The sequence below is a fragment of the Electrophorus electricus genome, chromosome 1 (assembly GCF_013358815.1).
Source record: "Electrophorus electricus isolate fEleEle1 chromosome 1, fEleEle1.pri, whole genome shotgun sequence".
In the NCBI taxonomy this organism is placed as follows: domain Eukaryota; kingdom Metazoa; phylum Chordata; class Actinopteri; order Gymnotiformes; family Gymnotidae; genus Electrophorus; species Electrophorus electricus.
In genome coordinates, this window is record NC_049535.1 from 14,079,437 (window position 1) to 14,100,300 (window position 20,864).

The window sequence follows — 20,864 nt, forward strand, 5'->3', positions numbered from 1 at the left end:
GGTCGATGAACCATTTCTGTCATTTGTCTGAGAATAAGAACATAGAGATTAAGTCATATGTCACCTCCAGGTGTGTGTTCTCAATGAACAATTAAACATTTTTAAAAAGTCACTGATCTGGAAAGATGACGGTGCACATGTCATATCATGCACAAAGGCAGAATAAACAAGGGTGTTTAGCCCCCCCCCCCCGAAAGCACTTTATACCAATGATGCTCAACCCTAAAATGATTCAGGATTACTTGGATGATGGGGGACAGCAGTGGGTGCTCGCCGCTCATGAAGTCCCTGAGTGAATGTGTGTGTGTGTGTGTGTGTGTGTGTGTGTGTGTGTGTGTGTGTCTATGTGTGTGAGTGTGTGTGTGTGTGTGTGTGTGTGTGTGAGTGTCTATGTGTGTGAGTGTGTGTGTGTGAGTGTGTGTGTGTGTGTGTGTGTGTGTGTGTGTGTGTGTGTGCGTGCATGTCTGTGTTTGTGTGTGGGAGAAAAAGAGGAGATATCTACCATACATTCCAGCATGAATGATCATCATATTTTAACATGTAAAATGTTTGTCATTCTGTTTTGTTTCATGTTGTTTTTCTGTTGATAGGCTGAGATAAATATACAGTCTGTAGTATATAAATAACATCAGTTTTTAATTGAAGTATAGATATTTTTTATGAACACCCCTCTTTGCAGCAAGTAACCCAATATAATGAAAACTTTTAAGAAGCGTTCTGTGCTAACCTTTCTGCCCATGACTGATGTGGGTGTTTGCTCAGACATGCACTAGAAATTTCAGGTCATAATCTTTTTTTCACTCATGGTTTTGTTCTTTTCTTTTTTCTGTGTGTGTGTGTGTGTGTGTGTGTGTGTGTGTGTGTGTGTGTGTGTGTGTGTGTGTGTGTATGTGTGTGTGTGTCTCCGTGCTTGTGTGTGCTCATATTGTACTTGTTTATTTTTGTGGTTTTTGCTCATTTTGGCTGTTTGGGTAAATAAATCCTAATAAATCCTAATCAGACTGTAATGATGCCTGACACACTGTTTCCTGTGGATTGTAATACACTGCAGCATTCATTCAGTATATGTTGCTAATTATGAAGAATGTTTATTAAAGTGCTGAATTATCACAGCCTTAATTATTTAAAATCATAATGAAGGGTAATAGAAGGGTTTCTAAGATGAACATTTGAACATCAAGAAAACCTTTGGCCTGCAGAATTATTAATTTTTTTTCTTTCTTTCACAGCAGAGTTCTTTATAGTTTCAAGAAAAAAAACAAGCAGTTTTTAAGCCACATATATATTTGATTAATCCTGAAAACGATTCCAGTATGAGCATTTCCATATGAGGTTAGAACTAATATGATTAGTCATAGTTTTGTGCTGCTTCTGACAAACCCTTTCAGAAGGATCTATCACGTCAGAAACCCAACTGTTCAAACTTAAAGGTGATTTAAATCAGTATTTTCTGGATTGCTTCCTCTGCTGTTCTGTTGTCTCTGACCAGTACTTGTCTGTCTTACTGAGCTCACTGATGACTGATACCTTGTTCCTGAAGGCCCAGCTCAGAAGGCCCAAGAAACACTGGCTAGAAGCTCTTTTGTTGTTGAATGGATGGTCTCCACTGTTTATGTTTTGTCTGCTCTCTCTTACCATGCTTTCTTCTGTCTCTCGTTTACACTATCTGGTATCTCCTCACAATATCTCTCCTGCCTGTCTCTCATTTTTTGGATGTAAGCTTGACTAAGTAACAAACAAACAAAACTAAAAAATATTGGAGCAAAAGCCCCCTCTCAGTGTAGAATGCAATAAAACCACAGTCAAAACACACACACGTGCGTCCACGCGTGCACACACACATGCTTACACACATGTACACATGCACTCACACACACACACACACACACACACACACACACACACACACACACACACACACACACACACACACACACACACACACACACACACACACACACTTTGGCTAAGCAGTTCATATATCCTTAAAATGAACCAATCTGGAACAGAAACACTTTAAAAACATTATACACTTGTTGCTTTTATTCAAACCGCATGACTGATGCTTGAAAAGGAACCAACACAGTAACATTTAAAAGAAAATAGTGCAAATGACAAAACACACACACATCAAAGCAAAAAGTTAAGAAAAGTAAACAAATCCATCTTGACAAAAAGAGAACAAAATCATGTTTATTAGAAGGGCGTATCCATGGGTTAAGAAGCTGATGTAAGGCACATGTTGGGCCGGTAGCGCTGTCTGGCCCATGTTGGCCTGGCTCCTGAGAGCCAGTGCTGCAGCGGAGGTCGGTTCTGTAGGCAAGAGGTGTGGGGCCTGCCTCAGCCAGACATAAAAGCCGTGAGCATTCGCTGTGTCACTCCCTGTCATCACTGGCTCTTGGGAACCTGCTTTCAAGCAATGGTTTCGATGTCACTGACACATGATGTGTGATTTTCCTGGCACTTGGAGAAAGGTTAGACCGGACACCTACATTAGCCTTAACAAATGGCTAACAGTTGAACTGAACTCATCCCCCCCCCCACAAAGCTCAGTTCTTTCCGCATATCCCTGCTTTTTACCGTATACCATATTTACTGTGTTTATGACCTTTTACTTTGAGAATAAAGCCTCTTTTCTGATCTTCATTCATTTTTTAGCAGTTCCAGTGAGGACTCTTCCCCACTCACCTCCAAGGGAAGTGCAGCAGGAGGTAGATTATACTAGAATATTCCACAAATCCTCCAGTGTTATCGACATCCCTGACATGGTCCTGGTCACGTTAGCGGGCCTCCATTAACAACCTGCATAAAAGCAGGCTGACTGAAGCTTCTTGTGCTTGAAAACAGAACCTAAAACCAACAAGCTCATGTGAAAAGGCTGGAACAGTTGAGATCGGTGCTGGCGACTGGTTTAGCGATCCTAGCTGCACTGATGACCTCATCTGAACAAAACAGTCCATGCTTGAGAAAGAAGCAATTGTGGTTTTGGTTGCTATGCTATGATTTTCTGTTTGCTCTCATCAAATATTGTATAGCTTAAAAATTTTACCATTTAAAGCAGCTTTAAAGGAGCGCTAGTAATGATTTAGCGCTGGCTTTGAGCGCAATCGAGAGGCCCGAGCCCCCCACCCACCACCTTCTGTGGTCAGCAGAGCCACAGCACTTGGACTCCCATAAAACAGCATCTATGCTGGATCTTAAATATGACTGGAGCCATCGGCATGGACCACAGAAACCAAGGCACAGAAACCCTTGCTAGTAAATACTCCCTTCATCCAGGCCCCTCCAAAACATTCTTTCTGCCTTTCATGTTCTCTCTCAATTTCTCTCACTCCCTCTCTCTCTCTCTTTTATGCCCTTCAACCTTTCTCCTTTCTCCTTCTCTTCTCTGCTATTTTCTGTCCATTTCCCATTCTTGATAGGTTTGGTGCTTTTAAACGGAACAGCATCAACAAGTTGAATGGTGCTGCTATGCACCATCATACACACACTCACACAAAACCAGGCACTGACTTCAGAGCTGTCCAGCAGAAGCTGGGAGGTAAGCCTGCTTCCAAGACATCAATCTCCCACTATGCTGTCCAGAAACAATGTGGGAAATTTACTTTTCCAGGGAAGGCTTTGTATTTCAGGCCAGGAAGCCAGTTTGTACTGGGTGTGAGCGGTGTGGAGCCAAGCCCTCTCATAACGAGGGAGTGGTTGGCAGGGTGCAGTCCACACAACACACAAACACTTGCTACAGTTCCATTATTCACTTATTTTTCACGCACCAAAGATTCAAGGTGTGAGCCGATGTTCCCTGTTTTTCAGGCAAGCTGCCCCAAACTAGTAAGTTCAGTTACCCCACTGTTTGGTTAGCCTGTACAGCATTCACCAGCATCCACCAGGACAGAAATGGATGCTATTATCAAGAGATATTACACCCCTAGGCATTTTTGCTGTGTGAGGTAGTGTCATGTGTCTGGAAATACACTTTGTATTGTGTTCCGGGACTGGTATCAAAATGTGACAGTTGAGAGTTTCACGATTTCCTGTAAAGCAGAAACAAAAGCACATTTAGCCAGAACTGAGACATAGGTGGAATTTTATATTCGAGAAGAACCGCCGCCCTGAGAGCCTGCATGCACCCTAATGAAAACACTGAGGATTTCTGCTACCCAACCTTCTCAGCAAGGGTCCTTGGGCTAGAATGCCCCTGATTATGGTGTCCTTGGAGATTGCCTGCACGTCCCTTTGCTGATCATGCAGTGTGATGGATCACAGGCAGCATGGCTAACCAATAGCTAAATTATGGAGGACCTACTGGTTTGTTTATGTTTATGTGACACATTGTACTAGCTTGCTTTGGCTAGTCCTTCTCCTCTCAGATCTTGGACAAATGAATGAATTGTTACTAAAACCTACTTGGTGTACGTGACAGTTAAGCACACGGTGCACAGTCTAACAATATAAACCATAAGAAGGTGAAAAGGCAAATTTTATTTAGACTCTAAGATGACAAGAAACAAAAGCTAGTTGTAAGAATTTAGCATGCTCTTAGCTGCAGAACAGCTAATGTGGCTCTATTAATTTAAATACATTTTTTTTTAGCAATATTAGCATATTTGAGTGCCTTTCATGTCTACCTCATTAATAATCTAATATGCAGCACTACATCTGTTTAACATGATAGGCTGGCTGCAGATGTCGTATCTAGGAACACGTGAATAACCTTTCACCGCAAGTCTTTGCTTTGCCCTCTGTCAACACTTTCTTTTACATTTAATTACATCCAAATTGTACAAAGACAAAAGCAGGTAGTGCTGTGTTGCTGTGACCAAGACCATCATCTACAAAAGTTAAATGTGTGCTCTGGGTGGCGTCTCAGGGAGTGGGTTCCTTGGTCCGGTGGGCAGAGCTCATCTTCACCTAGTTGCCCTGGTTTTGAGTCCCGGGTAGGGTGGAGAGGAAGTGATGTCAGTGAAAACATAAGTCTAGTGAAGTAACTGGAGCAACTTTGCAGTTGTAGTGTTGTTCTTTTTTAAAACATTGTTGCCTCTCTGTGCCACAGTGCCAGATTTCTTGAGCACCAATCGGAGTAGTGAAAAAAGTCACTAGAATGTGGGAGGGTGTTTTGGCTGGCACTGTGCCAGACTAAAGGACCTGCAGTGCTTCTGAATGCTAATAAAGACAAAAAGGGGCATTTCCCCCATCTTTACCTATACATCCAGTTCTTCAAGGAGTTTTCACTTTCCCCTGTAATACAAGCTTTGTGGGATGTCTCTTCATGCTGCTGTTATCTCTCACACAACAGTGGGGACTGAACTACAGGCCTGAGAGGTAGAAGACTTACATCTTCCCATGTACAGTACAGCAGTCTTCCAGGACAGACTCTCCCGCTCCATCCCATACACACACACACACACACACACACACACACACACACACACACACACACACACACACACACAATTTGATGAGGTTAATATTTAATCAATCTTTTTTTTTTTTTGCTAATGAGTGATTCATAAGCATGTAACTGCATGATATGAAACTGAAGGCTCGACAGTGAAAACTAGAAGTGACTCTCCATAGTAAGGAGAAATGAACAAAGCAGCACAGAAACAAACAGAGACAAACTAAAATTAAAGCAGAAGAGATCAATGCCGGCAAGACAACTTGAGCTGCTGAAACGCAGCAGACCAGCAGTAAGACTCAGGCGTCTTCCTGAGCGCAGTGTTGCTGAGCAATGCCAGGCACCAGGACAGCATTCCAGGGGCTTAAATAAGAGAGAAATAAAAACACAAGCAATGCACAGGTGCAAATAGTCAATAATCAGGTGATTGAGAGCAGGGCAGGTGGTGTATGTGTGTGTGTGTGTATGTGTGTGTGTGTGTGTGTGTGTGTGTGTGTGTGTGTGTGTGTGTGTGTGTGTGTGTGTGTGTGTGTACATCTTGATTCATCTTGATGATGCCTTTCTGTCAAAGCTTCAAAAGTTCCAGCAAGTATGTATAACTCACTTTCTCTGCCTCCTGTCCTCTAAGCACAGACAGAATAGGTGTATCTAGATGAGGTAAGCAGACACCCTGTGTGTGTGTGTATGAGTGTACGAGTGGGTTTGCAATGCAGTTGAGTCACCAGAAGTAAAAAAAATAATAAAAAATGTGTGTGACTCTTTTTCTCTCTCACAGAGAAACAGATAAGTTACACACACCTACCTGTTTTATGACATCTCTAAAAATCAACGGGTGTGAGTTTTGGGGCATATCTCTATGTGCAGATACATCTGTTTTTCCCTTACAAGAGATCATTACAATAAAAGTGAATTATATGCGTCTTGAGTAGGTCTCATCACTGTTTCCCTTTATGCTGGAAAACTATAGTCTGTTTAAGATTACCATTGTCTGGGGGGCATGGTGGTGATTATGTGTAGGCAGGTGTGTGGAAAGAGTGTGTCTATATGTTATATCTGTGTGTGACCTTTTTATATGTGTATCTTTGGTATATACATGTATGGGATGAAAATCCATTTTTAGCCACAATGATGTGACAGACTGTACCAAAAAATACAATGATAGTCAAAGATAGGTAAACAGTACTCTACCCCTTTAGTGCAGGAAATACACATCAGGCTGAAACACCTACCCAAACACATGCACACACACACACATGTGCACAGACTGCTTAACCACTGTCCTTATCGCTAACCTTCTGTCTCTCTGTACTGATATAGCAGGCAGTGGTAGCTCAGTGGTTAAGGTAATCAATTGCAGGTTGGTTCAAGTCCCACCACTGCCAGGCTGCCCCTGTTGGGGACCCTGAGTGAGGCCCTTAACCCTCAGTTACTCAAGTTGTTTTCAGTTCTAAGTTGCTTTGAATAAAAGTGTCAGCTAAATGCTGACTGTGGGAAACAACAGCAGAAGGTTTCTGCTTTTTGTCATGAATCTTCTAATTGCCATCCCTTGCCACACACTCTGACAAGAGGACACTCCTGTGTTATGGCAGCATTTGCAGATATGAGTTAGCCATTCTGGGCTACTAACCTTTGCAAGTTTCCTTTGTTTTTCATTGATTTTCCAGTGTGGGTGAGCACAAGAATGTTTAAAAAAAACATTGATATTCCTTTTTTTGTATGTACTAGGTATATTTGTTTTAAACTAAACTAGAAAAAGTCCCTCTTTTATGTCTCTCTCTCTTGCTTGCTCTGTGTGTGTGTGTGTGTGTGTGTGTGTGTGTGTGTGTGTGTGTGTGTGTGTGTGTGTGTGTTTCAGAATTTTTCAGAGCCCCTGTGGTTTTAGTGAAATGTTCTAGCTATGCTTCACTTACCCTGTTCAGAGTCAGATACCCAACACTAGATTTTAAGGTCCCCAGGACTGCAGTCAGTTTGCTTGCTCTTTTTCCAACTAAACATATGTAACAGAGAATATGAATTTTAACCCTGTTCTTTTCAGAAAGCAGCAGAGAAGTGTGTGCACAGAAAAAAGCTTCTGTAAGACATTCAGACCACATTTTTCTTACTTTTTTGCACAGTGTGAATGCAGTTAACACACGACCACATTGCGTGTAAAGGTTTGTGTAAAAGGTTTGTGTATTGTAACAGTAAGAACAGTAGATTATGATTGTCAAGAAAGGGTATACATTTCTTTCAGATTTGAAAAAAGTCATTGCCTTTCTTTGCGGACAGCAAAGAAACTCTGTGTGTGTGTGTTTCTATGTATGTGTGAGTGAGAGTTTGAGACCCTGTCAGTGAAAACACATGTAAGTTGTTTGTTTTAAGGGGTTAGAAGCTGGTTGACCTCTGGGACTAATGCAGGTCTTACATCCACCATAGATTAATGTTTCTGAAATGGTAGGAGGTTCCAAGCCTGCTAAACCCTGCCCTAAAAGAACTCTGCTATCTGCTAACCGTTGCCCTAAATGCCCCTACACTCTGCTATCTGCTAACCACTGCCCTAAATGCCCCCTACACTCTATTGTCTGCTAACTGCTGCCCTAAAGGCCTCTGCCTTAAAGGCCCCCGAACTAAAGTCATCACCCTCGAGTTTGAGTCGGAGCTGTAATCTACGACTGACAGGCTCTGCCGGGTCTATGTCCTCCCTCAGGTCCCACATGCCGCAGGAGATCCAGGAAGCGTGGGCAGTTCTGGAGCATCTCTGTCTATCTTCTCTCCACCCTTCCAGACCAGTTGCACAAACCTCCCTTGGCTCCGCCTCGGCATGTGGCCTCCACATCTCCTGCCTTTGATCTTAACACACCTTTGAACATGATGGGTGGTAAAATGTGCAAAGCTTTGGTTTATTTTTTGAATATGAATGTTAAACAGATTGTGAAGAAAGTTCAAGTAATGCTAAGCAAAACATTAATGATAAAGTGGAAGCAAGTCAAAAGCAGCAGTTTACAGGTTACATGCCAGAGAGGATTCTTATATGCCAAGAATAAACTCACAACTCACTTTTCTGATGCTTTAAAACAAACAAAAAATAATAATCTAAAACCTTTTACCACTCCATAGAATGCATCTTTAAATGTTTATATTCTCAACAACATTTCACCATGAATTGCCTAATGCCAACATATAAGTCTACCATAAACTAACCATCCACATCATGGATGAATATATTTATAAACCTCATGGTACAGCATTATAAACATTTATAAGCCTTTATGTTCCTGTCATTGAAAGGTTATATATGTAGCTGTGTAATGCATATATTACAATGTGTTCACAGTTTCTTCTGCTAGACCAACTCTCTCTTTCCCCAGAGGTGTGTTGTTCCTCTCCATAACTTTGGCCACAGGCTTAATCTTTATTTCAGGTGCTTCCAGACCCATAGGGAGGTAAAGTATTTGTGAAAGGTTGGAAATAAATCTCAACAAAACCAAATAATTAAGTCTTTGTTTAAGCCTGGAGAAAATAGCTGATTCTTTGGGTTTTTCCTAAAAGGTAAAAAGTGAATTCAGTAACATTGGAATTCTGCATGTCTGTATTTCTGTACATGAATGTGCTTGTGTGTGTGTGTGTGTGTGTGTGTGTGTGTGTGTGTGTGTGTGTGTGTGTGTGTGTGTGTGTGTGTGTCTGAAAGGTATGTGCAACCAAACTTATGTTAAGGAAATTCCTGTAGCCTCTAGAGGTATTGTTGGCTTCTAAGCTGTTTCACTGTTGAAAGACTTATTAAACTCACAAGTTTTATAAACTGAGAGTACACCAGCATATCTAAGTGGCTAAAACCAAACAGCATGTATCTGTTTGAATGCGCTGAGTTCTGGGGACATAACTTTCTAAAGTATTACATTACTTTAGTAACAACCATCTGGTTTTCATATGGCTTTCATCTACCTGGCAATAGATATAAACCACTCTGTCAAAACACATACAATCAAACCACCCTCATCATGTCCTGAAAGGTAGTTTGGAGGAGCAGAGAAGACCTTTAACTTCTGAAAGTTTCACTCCAGCCCCCCAGGTTGGTGAACTCATCCAGACTGAATGATCTGCACTGGTTTCTGACACTACGATCAACCATGGAGAATATATTCTCGGTCGCAATTCTGTCTTGTGATTTAATGTAGTGTCACTGAGTACCAGGGACCCAGCCTAAGGGACATGCCCACTGCCACACACACACACACACACACACACACACACACACACACACACACACACACACACACACACACACACACACACAAACAAGCAAACAAACACACATATTCCCCGCTCTCAATAATCTTCTGAATATTGACTGCTTGCACCTGTCCCTTGTTTGCATTTTGTTTCTTCATTTTCTTGTCCAATGTTGCACAATGTTCCTCTCTACTAAGTTCAAGATGGCATAGCAAGTTTATTGCCAGCTACTACTTAGCTCGCTGCAACTCTGTGTGGCAACACCTTGACTTCTGCTACCAGCGCTGCTTTATTTCAGCTTGCTGCACTTCTCCTTTGTTTATTTGCTAGCGAAGAATAAAGGCACTCTATAGGAACGTCCACTTGTGTCTCGCTCCCTCCCTGCACCTTCCACAGGTAGGACCATACCGAGACACTGCTGGAGCAACAAGCTGATGCCAGTTAACACTTTCCCGAAGTTGCCAAGGACTTCAGAGGAAGGGACATTATTCCTCCCTTAAGCGGAAGGGACACTATTATCTGCAGAGGGCACAAGCCAAGCCAACATGCCTAGGTGGTGCTGACTGAAATCAAAATGTAACAAACTGTTGTTTTCTGGTTGGGGAGGTGAGGGGCCTAACCACTTAGGAAGCTGGTGTGTAGACTTGGGCAAGTGAGAGTGAGAGTTGTAGCATGTGTGGTGAAGGGTTCTGCAGTAAGTCATGTCTGGAAGGAGCAGCGGGCATGTTACATCCTGACTCTTATCGGCACACCTCTTGATGATAAGTCTACAACCTTCTGAAAATAAAGAGGTTTAGACCCAGGTTCCTGGCAACCACGTCATATTCTTCCACACAGTCATTCCAGACTCTTGTTATCATGGCTATTGCAGGGACATGATAAGAGAACAAGCACAACACAATGCAGCAGGTCAGAGTACAGCGTAAACGTGTCACATCAGGCGTTTTGAATGTAAGTCATTTTATTGAACAGGTTATTAACCCAAAGGCCTGTGTAGTAATATATAGAAGCTATAGTTGATCTGGATGACTTTTAGGCAGAGAAAGACACTGTAAAACTGCATTGGCAGTTGATGAAAATGCAATGGAAATTGTAATTGCAATAATTGCAATTGCAACTGCTTACTAAACAAAGGGAGCAGAGGAATGAGAGAATGGTTAGCAGTGAGAAAAAGAGAGAGAGAATGAGAGGGGCATTTGTGATTGATTTGTGGCTTTGGTCGTTCCTGAATAGATGGTCATTCCTGGATAGATGATGTTCCTGGATAAATGGTCATTCCTAGATCGATGGTGTTCCTGGATACATGATCATTCCTGGATAGCAATATATGGTGTTCAGTTATCCCCTTTTGCTGATCATAAAGAAAGTGAATGTGAAGACACCTCCTATTAATCAGAATCCTGCTGTGGTGGCCATATCAAAACCACATATCCCAGCATTCTAATATTCCTTCATATTCAGTGCAACACAGAGTCTGACACATAGTCGAACATTTGCCTGTTAGTGATGCCTCCTCTCTCTCTCTCTCTGTGTATGTGTGTGTGTGTGTGTGTACGTGTGTGTGTACGTGTGTGTACGTGTGTGTGTGTGTGTGTGTGTGTGTGTGTGTGTGTGTATGTTTCAGAATTTTTCAGAGCCCCTGTGGTTTTAGTGAAATGTTCTGGCTATGCTTCACTTACCCTGTTCAGAGTCAGATACCCAACACTAGATTTTAAGGTCCCCAGGACTGCAATCAGTTTGCTTGCTCTTTTTCCAACTAAACATATATAACAGAGAAAATGAATTTTAACCCTGTTCTTTTCAGAAAGTAGCAGAGAAGTGTGTGCACAGAAAAAAGCTTCTGTAAGATATTCAGACCACATTTTCTTACTTTTTTGCTTGGTGTGAATGTAGTTAACACACGACCACATTGCGTGTAAAGGTTTGTGTAAAAGTTTGTATTGTAACAGTAAGAACAGTAGATTATGATTGTCAAGAAAGGGTATACATTTCTTTCACAGTTGAAAAAAAGTCATTGCCTTTCTTTGTGGACAGCAAAGAAACTGTAGACAGAAGTAATTGGAGGATTTTCATCACGGATCTCATAAAACATCTTTTAAAACTGACTGATTGTCCTTCTGGAGAAAGGAACCATTTTTATGAGGTCTAGTTTGTAGGTGCTGAATAAACAAGCATGACCTATGGGTTTAGAGAGTAAAAGGTCATTGAAAGGAATCAAGAACAATGTTTCCATGACAAAAAAAACCGACAAAAACAAAAACAAAAGATTGAAGGGCCATGTCTCACATGCTCCAGTTGCTCTGTGAGGTTCTGTGCTGCAGGACAAAACTCAGACCAGCCCCGGCACACTGGTATTGAGGCGTGGGTTCAACTCATATGCTGTGTTTGCAATGCTCATCATGGGATTATAGAATTTCCGCACACTGAGCTGATACATTCTGAAAAGTTAATGAAAATGCTATGTTATTGTATGATTTGTTTTGTGCAAAGGTACAAACATAAATTCAGATCAAAGCAATATCAAGCTAAAATATCAGTCAGATAAGAACAAAGGTCATCATGCATTCACTTCAGTGTGTGAGTGGAAAGAGGCTGTCTTTTGAAGACAGGCACAACCATCTCGTTTTCTGTGCCATCACAAATCAGACTGAAACAAACCCTGAAGTCTGGAGGCAAAATGCTAAACTGTTCATTGTGGGCAATGTGAAAGTAGAAAGCAAAGTAAAAACATTTCTGCTTCAGGCCACTTGAGGAGGCGCAGATGGTGGTTTGAGATATTTTCTGCCTGTCAAGGTCCTCCTTCCTTGCAGCCCTTGTTTCTAGGTCAGTGGAGGAGGCTGGTGAAATGCCAGTTACAATGTGAGAGGCATCTGAAAACCTCTATTCCATCACCTCACTCATTCCTTCCTACCAGCACAGAAGCACCGGCCCTGGAGGGCATAGGTCTTCCATCAGACGGGTGCAAGCTGGGTTCAATGTCCAGGGTTGCTGAGGAGGCCATCGCCCCGCATACGCTCCATCAACCCACAAATAGTCCAACCACCACAGATTGCTTTCAATCTGCGTCTCAGAAACAAACTTTGATTTGATTCTGTCACGTGGCGCCCTGCTCCAGTAGTTGCAGTGTGATCATACTGTATGGTTGCAGTGTGATCGTTTGAAAAACTAGAAAGATGAGCTCCCAGCAGTGTTGCTCATGGTTCCACTGTCATCAAAGACACTCTCATGTCTCACACTTTTTTTTTCTCTTAGATTTTATATTTGTGCATATTCTCATAATCATATGTGCTACTCTCTGGTGTAATCTTTCCTGGCTCACAAGACAGGAAAGCCTCAGTTCTGCGCAGAGCCACTGACGGCACTGGAAGATAAAACGTCCAGCATGTTTGAGCTGAAATGAGACTTGGTAACACTGGAGGCTACTGGCGATGCAACTTACAAGGAATCTGTAAGGCTTAGCAAGCCTGTGCCGATTTGCTGAAGATAGCCGTTGTCTTTCTCACAGTCAAACACGGGGAGGAGTGTCATCCGGGCATATTGTAACTTGCTTCTTATCTATTTCTCGGTTTAAGCTGAAATGGAGCTGCCTTGATCCCAGAAACATGAAACACACACAGAACACACACACACACACACATTCACATGTTGGACTTGTGCCCACCTTCCTGTCCTTACCTGTCTTTGTACCATTTTATAAATTTCCACGTAATCCAACATTTACAGTTTATCAGACGGATAAAAGTATCGGGTTGTGGTCAGAAATTGAACATTTTAACAAAGACACCTAGTGATTTATTTGCTTTCTGTGTCCAGTGGGTCTTGGCACATGAACCACGAGTACACAAGACTACGAGACAGTCTGTGGATGTGAGGGCTCAGGTTAACCTAAAGCAAACTTCAGGTTTGCTGAGCAAAGATGAGATTCTTGCAAGTACATCCACTGACTAGGAGCAGTCACCTCAAGTGAGCGCTTTCTTGCATCTGCAAAGCCTGTTTTACAAACAGGCACCTGGATCGCTTATATTTGCCCTTTACCACTAACTGAAGTATTTCTCAGATGTGCTTTCAGTATTTTTACATGTCAGAGATAGAGAGCGTGAAAGAGAGTGTGAGAGAAAGGGAAAGAAAGAAAGTTATAGAGAGAAAGAGAGATATAAAAATAGATCGAAACATGTGAAGCTAAAAGAAGGGAGAGTACGTGTATACTCGCTCACATACACACACCCCTCACACACACTTTCATATACATTTGTTTCTCATTGTCTAATAAGTCAAATTCCTATGTATTTACACACATATACAAATCTGTTTTACACACAAACACTGTAATGTAGGAGGCCTGGAGAGTAATAATAGATGATAATAAGATAATATTCAGATTATTTTTGTCAAATGTTTTTAGAAATACAAAGCATTATATACATCAAAGCTTGTTATTGGGACTGTGGCATTTAATCTAATGAAAAAACCTAAGAAAATGTAGAATCATCAGAATTATATTTCTAAATTTGTGAAATCTCTTAGTGAATTGAATCATGTAAACTCTAAACCTTCACCATCCTTAAATCTACCTTGGGAAAGTACTGACCTATTTTGCTTTTTTATGATTATGAATCATGCTGCTAAATATGAGGCTGCACTTCACAATGTGGAGATAAAAAAAGGCTGTTCTTGAGCAAGCTTTCTCACCGACCCCCCACAGCACACTGCCACTAGGTTTCAGGACCTACTTTGCATACAGGGGCCCTGTGATATAGGAAGTGGGTGTTAAACGTATGATTGCTAGCAGAAATTGCCCTTAGCTGAATTTTTTCTGCATGCAGCAGTGCTTCATTTGATGTCATATCAGAACTGAGGATTCATCGTATTCACTGTGGAATATTCACTATATTGCTGGACTCACTGCAGAGACCAAGAACAAATCCAAGCCAAAGGGGATTTGCTTCTCATTTTGATTACTTGAGGAGAGAGAGAGAGAGAGAAAGAGAGAGAGAGAGAGAGAGAGAGAGAGAGAGAGAGAGAGAGAGAGAGAGAGAGAGAGAGAGAGAGAGAGAGAGAGAGAGAGAGATTTATTCTGAATCTTTGGTATTTAAATTTATTTTTGTAGAGGTAGTAAAAATTGGAGTATTGTCCATACAGTCTCCAGAGAAACAAAGCTTGCACAGCTGATAAAGGACATCTCTCCAAAACATTCTGTTTCTTTGGAAACCCTGTATGCCACACTGCAATGTTTACTATGTTTTTACAGCCTTTACATGTTTATAGAACTCTGTAGATACTCCCTGGAATTTTCTTCATGCATATATAAATGTAGTCAATATAAATATAGGAAAACCAAGTTTTTTACTTTTGTTCCCATATTAAAATAATATTTATTTGCATTAATGTTTTCTGGAATAATGTTTAGAATGGAACAATGTTGTGTGTTATGTAGTGTTTTAGATGCAAATACATACAATCACATACGTGATTTTGTATACCCTGATATAGTCTTCCAGACGGAATGGTAAATACAGTTGGCGTTAAGAGTTAATGTAAGATGAAATACTGGTGTTCGCGGTTTCTCTTTCGAGAGGTTATAGGCACATGGGTGTACTGTAGCGTGAAAGGGAGATATGCCTGCAAGACTGCAAGAACCTTTAGTTTTTGGCCCCTTACGCAGTCCAACCCGTAGGACCTTTCATTTGTTGTGTAGCGCCCTGTGGTGGTAAAATGCACGCAGGGCACATACGGGTAAATTCATTCTAAGATAGTTCAAAACAACTCAGATCAATTCGTCATTAACCTTGTTACCTTTTAGTTGCACTTTAGCATAACTTGGACTCAGGATTTACAAAAAACCCCAGATGTAATAAAAAACGAAAAACAGCACAGGTATGTAAGCCTTATTATTTAATTCGATTTTTATTGGCAATTGGAAATCACGTGACCAAAACACTATCATGGCGGCAGCCGCTGCTGTCCGGGCGAGCGTGGGACTGACGTCGAGATTCGCTAAAGTCGCACCTGATTGCAGTATTTGCCCATTTAATCGGTTAAATATCTGCAATAAAGCTATGTTGGGTTCCACGAGGAGCCGGTCGATCGACCGTTTCTCGGCCCCGAACAGACAGCTACAGACGTCGATAAGTGAGTTGATGGTCAAGGCTAGCTAGCTAGCAGGCTAAGATGCTTCAAGGTCTGTTTGAATTTTTGGCGAAAAAAAATAGGTAAAGGAAGATGTGCAGGCTGGATATTTAGTTTATTTAGTTTAGAAACAGCAGTATTGCTTCATCTTATTGATAATTCAGCACTGTTACAGGAAAACATAAAGTTCTTAGTGGTTTGGGAATCTCATTGTATAACTTTGGCAACGTCCAGGGTCGTTTTATTTGGTTATCTAGGTTAGATGTCTTATTTGTGAAGAAAAACTAAATTCATTGAATTTACAGAAATATCGTGGTTTATCGTTTCAGCCCGGCACCAGAGCGAAGAGGGAAGCTCTAAAGTGGAAGACCCAGACGAGGATGTGTGCGTCACCTCAGCTCTGTTTAACTTCAGATCCTTTTCTCGGATAACTTGTAACCTTTTGCCAGTGAGACCTTACTGGAATATGTGTTAACCCCTCATTTAGTCCCAAATGACACAAACTCTCGAGACTAAGTTCTAGTCAAGTTGATTCACAAAAACTCTCCCAACACAAAGTTGGTGTTTAGTGTTTTTTTCCGTCTTATGTACAGCACAAGTATGACGATGTTTAATAATTTAAGTCGTTCTTCTCTGACTTCCTTCTGCTGTAGCATTAACGTGGTGTACATTGATCGGTCTGGACAGAGGACCCCGGTGAAGGCTAAAGTAGGAGAAAACGTCCTATACCTGGCGCACAGGCACGGCGTCGATCTTGAAGGTGAGCTCTACATTTCTGTCAGTAATAGCCATAGGAGTTTGTTCTTCTAGTTATGATGAGCTGATAAGCTGTTCTGGTACAAGGTTCTGAATTAACCATTGAAAGAAACATTTACAAAGGTGGTGAATATTACAAACACTCTCTCATGTAAGATTATCTTAAGCACTACAATGATTTTGGGAAACAGGGCCCTGTTTTTCTATCCTGTTGACCATACAGATGACACCTTTGTCATCTTGGTGTGTCAGAGGACCTATTTTACTTCAGGTTATTTTGTTTTAACATACGTACTCTGCTAAATTGGAGTGGAAGGACAACACAAAGTGCTACTCAAATTCTAAAACAATGCCCAAACTTGTGCTGGGAAATACCAGCATGAGACTTGCAGTACTTTTTCCTCCTTTTCGTCAACTTTAATCCAAATGTTTAAGGGTAGTCTATTTTACAGACTCCCATTTTTTTTTATCATCATTGCCACAGTCATTATGAAAGGAGCTGACTAGTTTCTGCTTAGATTACAGTGCTGGTTTTTGAACTTGTCCAAATTCTGAACCTGGTTTTTTTTTTTGCCTTGTTCTTAGGGGCCTGTGATGCATCCTTGGCATGTTCCACATGTCATGTTTATGTAAATAATGAGTACTATGATAAGCTACCTGAGCCTGATGAAAGGTAACACTTGTGCATTTTATTATTCAGCTCAAACCATTTGAGATTTGATCTTTTTTTTTTGTTGTTCAGCTCAAACTGTCTGTTATTGCCATCTGTTATTAGTAATGTTAAGTTGCTTTTAATTCTTCATAAATATTGCATTGCTTATTGTGCAATATCTTGAGTTTATTTAGAATTTACTAAAATCAGTACTAATGTTTTATGTTGTATGCATGTAACGCACATCTTTTAATCCCGAAAGGGAGGACGACATGTTGGACATGGCCCCTATGCTACAGGAGAACTCTCGATTGGGTTGCCAGATCATTTTGACCCCTGAGCTGGATGGCATTGAGCTGACCCTGCCCAAGGTCACACGGAACTTCTATGTAGATGGTCATGTGCCCAAACATCACTGAGGGGGCTGGGAGTGAAGGAAGAGTAAACATGGAAGAAATCTGCAACTCTGAGTATGACCGTTTAAAGGGCCGAAGAGAAATGTGGAAAACTTAAACCTCAATCTTATTTATTTTTCTTGCAAGTATGTCTAAGGAGTTTGGTGAATGGTGAATAATTTCTTGAAAATCGGCATTAGCCTTTTTTCAAAAGAAACAGCGGATTATTTCCAGGGATATGTGGTCAGGAATACCATGTGGTGTCTATATATTAAAAGGCACTTGAAGGTCTTGTGTTAAACTGTCCAGCTGACTAGATTTGTAAAGCAACACGGGGATGTTTTGCTTAGCTGGAAAACTGACAGCAGCAAATTCTATAATCAACCTACAGATCTGTCTTATAATTTCAGAATTTGACAAGGGACATTCCTCTTTAAGCAGTCAGATGCGTAATTATATTTTTCAATATTACAGTTATTAAACATCCCCCCCCCCATCTCATCTCATCTCATCTCATCTCATCTCAATGTTGGATTAAACATTTTGTAGGCTAAATGTTATTTCAAGGCACAGGTTCTTATTGCTCTATTATTCAGACCCAGCATCCCATGGGAGTGTTACACTAACTGAACTAAGCATGTTTGCTAGGTGTCGAACTTTGCCTTCGTCAGTATTATGAGTGCACTCGTGTTTGTTTCTTTCACTACTGAAATACACAATGTTTTCTGTAACACGGGTGGGGTGGACTAGTTCATCATTTGTATGCCCATCTCTACTCTGCAAAATGTACACAACACATAGCCTTGCACCTACTGTAGGTTTTCTTTTTTTTTCTTTTTTTACAGAAAATGTTTAATATTTGTTCAATAAAATATTGCATCCTCAAAGTGATTGTGGTTTGTACTCAAGCCAACAAGAACAATAAACCTTAACGCAGTTATAGAACAGAATAACTCGAGACTACAACAAGCGTGGGCAAGTACTTGGTTAAACGGTAAATAAGAACAATCCAACTGAAATGAGCAGGTATGTAAGGCTCCACGGATATGATGAACGGGGTCTGAAAGCAGCAACACCTGGGTTTTAGGATCATCTGACGCGCCCACGCCACGTGACGTTAAGCGTTCAAATTTTGAGTGAAAAAAGGCCCTTTGGGTTCACAAAAATCGAGATGTGAAGCGTTTTCTTTTTGTTAAATTGTATGAATGAATTTGGTCACTGATCAATAGATCAGTTTAAACCCACTTTGGGAAAGACGGGGCATTAAAAATAGTTGGAAAAAATGCTAGCGGTGTTTTGTATATCCAGTTACCGTAGTATATTAGTAGCCTTTTCGCTTTTGATTTGAAATCTGAGGTACAGAGGGCTCGAGGAAGTTATGAGTCACTTCGGACTTTAAATTGTAATTTCTCCAGAGAATCTGACTGATGGATTAATGTGGTAAGTGCTGATGAATTAATGTGGTACTTGAAGATGTTTCAAATTAAATTAGATCTTTTGTTCTATCTATCACCTCGTTTAATGACTGTGCTTCAAGTAGTCATTGATAATCTTTTCCGGCTACTTTTGGGACAGTCGTAAATATGGCGTTTTGATAAATTTTTCCTTTTCTAATAAAAACGAATAACCGCACTTTTATGGTAGCCTGTCCGAAGTCTCTGTCTGGCATTTAAGTAGATTATGATACCTTTGCACCGCCTCTATGGCTATCATAAAGATCACTATAAAAATGTTCACATGGTTTTGTAGCCTGTTTGCCACTATGAATGACGAAAAAAAATGAATAATAGGTTAATAAAGTTATTCTGTCTTTCCCAACAAAGAAACATGAGCTCAGGAGCTGACACTCAAGATGACCTCAGAAATTCCCCTCAGAGTGCTAGAGAGGACTTGGGTCCTGAAGACCTTCATGTAACTCAGTCATCCATCCTCTACCTTCTTCAGGAGGCCACCAAGCTTGCTTCACCTGCTAACCAGCACAGTGCGGGTGCCAAGGGAATTCATGATAACGCTAAAGCTGGATCATCTTGCAGTTCTACTCCTTTAAGCCAGAAAAGTCAGAAAGTTAGTAGTTCTAAACCACAGCCTAGTTTGACAGGAGTCTTGTCCATGCTGAGCAGTGTTCAGGCCAGTAGCCCATGGGAGGTGATGAGCCTTATTAACCTTCAGTGTGAGAGGCTGCTGCACTCTGGACAATCACATGAAGAAGACGACGCTTGCACTCGCACAACTAAGACGGATAGTCTCGCGCTTATCACGGGTAACGCTGAATCTGGATGTGTAAATGCTATGGAATGTTCCTCTTTACCTTCAGCTGTTCTGTTTGACACAAGCACTCCTAATGTGTCCTTGAGAAGAGACTCAGCTGAGCACGACCGGGAGACTAATGTTTGGTTCTCCATGACGCACATTATAGATGGCACTGATCAGTTATTGGTGAATCAAACTCAGGAAAATATTAGTACAAAACACAAAGCTATAGATGATCTTGCAGAGCTGATAGCTGATAATACAGGAAGTACCTTTCCTTCAAGCAGTGCGAGTATAGTGAGTGAAGAAAGCATTGAGAACTGTTTCCATATTGAAACATCTATGCTACAACTAGCAAAAAAAGTCAATCCTTGTGATCCGCCCCCAACACAGTCAAGCTTTCACATATTAGAGGAACAAGGAAAAATGGACAGTGCTTTATCCTCAGGGCCTGAGATTCGTGCCATTGACTTTACATCGTCTCTGGTTGTTGAAAAAGATGGTGACTCCAACATGTGTACTTCCAATGCCTATGAATCTCCACAGTCTGAGATTACGGTGGTGTCAAAAGATGCACCACAGACATCACTGGCAGTCAGTCCATCCTCGTATAGAACAGATTTGAATAATAATCAGGAAGACAATAAGGATGAGAAGCCCCAGGAGCCTGGAGAGGCCAAGGCAGTGTCCTCTACTCAGCCCAGATGGGGCAACCATAGACGCACACCCAGAAAGCAGGCTCACCCTGCTCGCAGCCCTGACCTCCAGGACCCAGAGCTTCAGGGAGTTACCTTCAGCATGCACACAGAGCTGGACCACAACACGGATCAGTGCCGGCTTCTCATCACCTCAAATTACAGGCAAGTCACGCTTTTCCCTTTGCATGGTGTAGATCAGTTTTGGATGAAGTTTTTCCCCCTTAATGCAATATGCCAGGTAAAATCATAAAGTGAATATAAGTTTGAATTCAGTTTGGGGCTAAATACTGCTACAGGGTACCTTTCAGGAGTATAGGTGATCCATCACTCATATAGTATTTTCTCAATTCTAACTAACCTGAAACAGATGAGGGGATCAGAGT

At 41.3% G+C, this 20,864-nt stretch overlaps 1 protein-coding gene across 1 annotated transcript; it reads left to right on the top strand.

Moving 5' to 3' along the window:
- Nucleotides 1–15,530: 15,530 nt before the first annotated feature.
- Nucleotides 15,531–18,420, top strand: fdx2 (ferredoxin 2). The gene is made up of 5 exons (XM_027013581.2): nucleotides 15,531–15,733; nucleotides 16,060–16,114; nucleotides 16,384–16,490; nucleotides 17,072–17,159; nucleotides 17,401–18,420. Exons 1-5 carry the CDS (start codon nucleotides 15,547–15,549, stop codon nucleotides 17,555–17,557), a joined length of 594 nt encoding a protein of 197 aa, XP_026869382.1. The 5' UTR covers nucleotides 15,531–15,546; the 3' UTR covers nucleotides 17,558–18,420.
- The last annotated feature ends 2,444 nt before the right edge of the window (nucleotides 18,421–20,864 follow it).

Coding starts and splice junctions, on each gene's coding strand:
- fdx2 (XM_027013581.2), top strand. CDS start 15,547: ATGGCGGCAGCCGCTGCTGTCCGGGCGAGCGTGGGACTGACGTCGAGA. Junction 16,115..16,383: donor GAAGACCCAGACGAGGATGT/GTGCGTCACCTC, acceptor CTTCTGCTGTAG/CATTAACGTGGTGTACATTG. Junction 16,491..17,071: donor GCACGGCGTCGATCTTGAAG/GTGAGCTCTACA, acceptor CCTTGTTCTTAG/GGGCCTGTGATGCATCCTTG.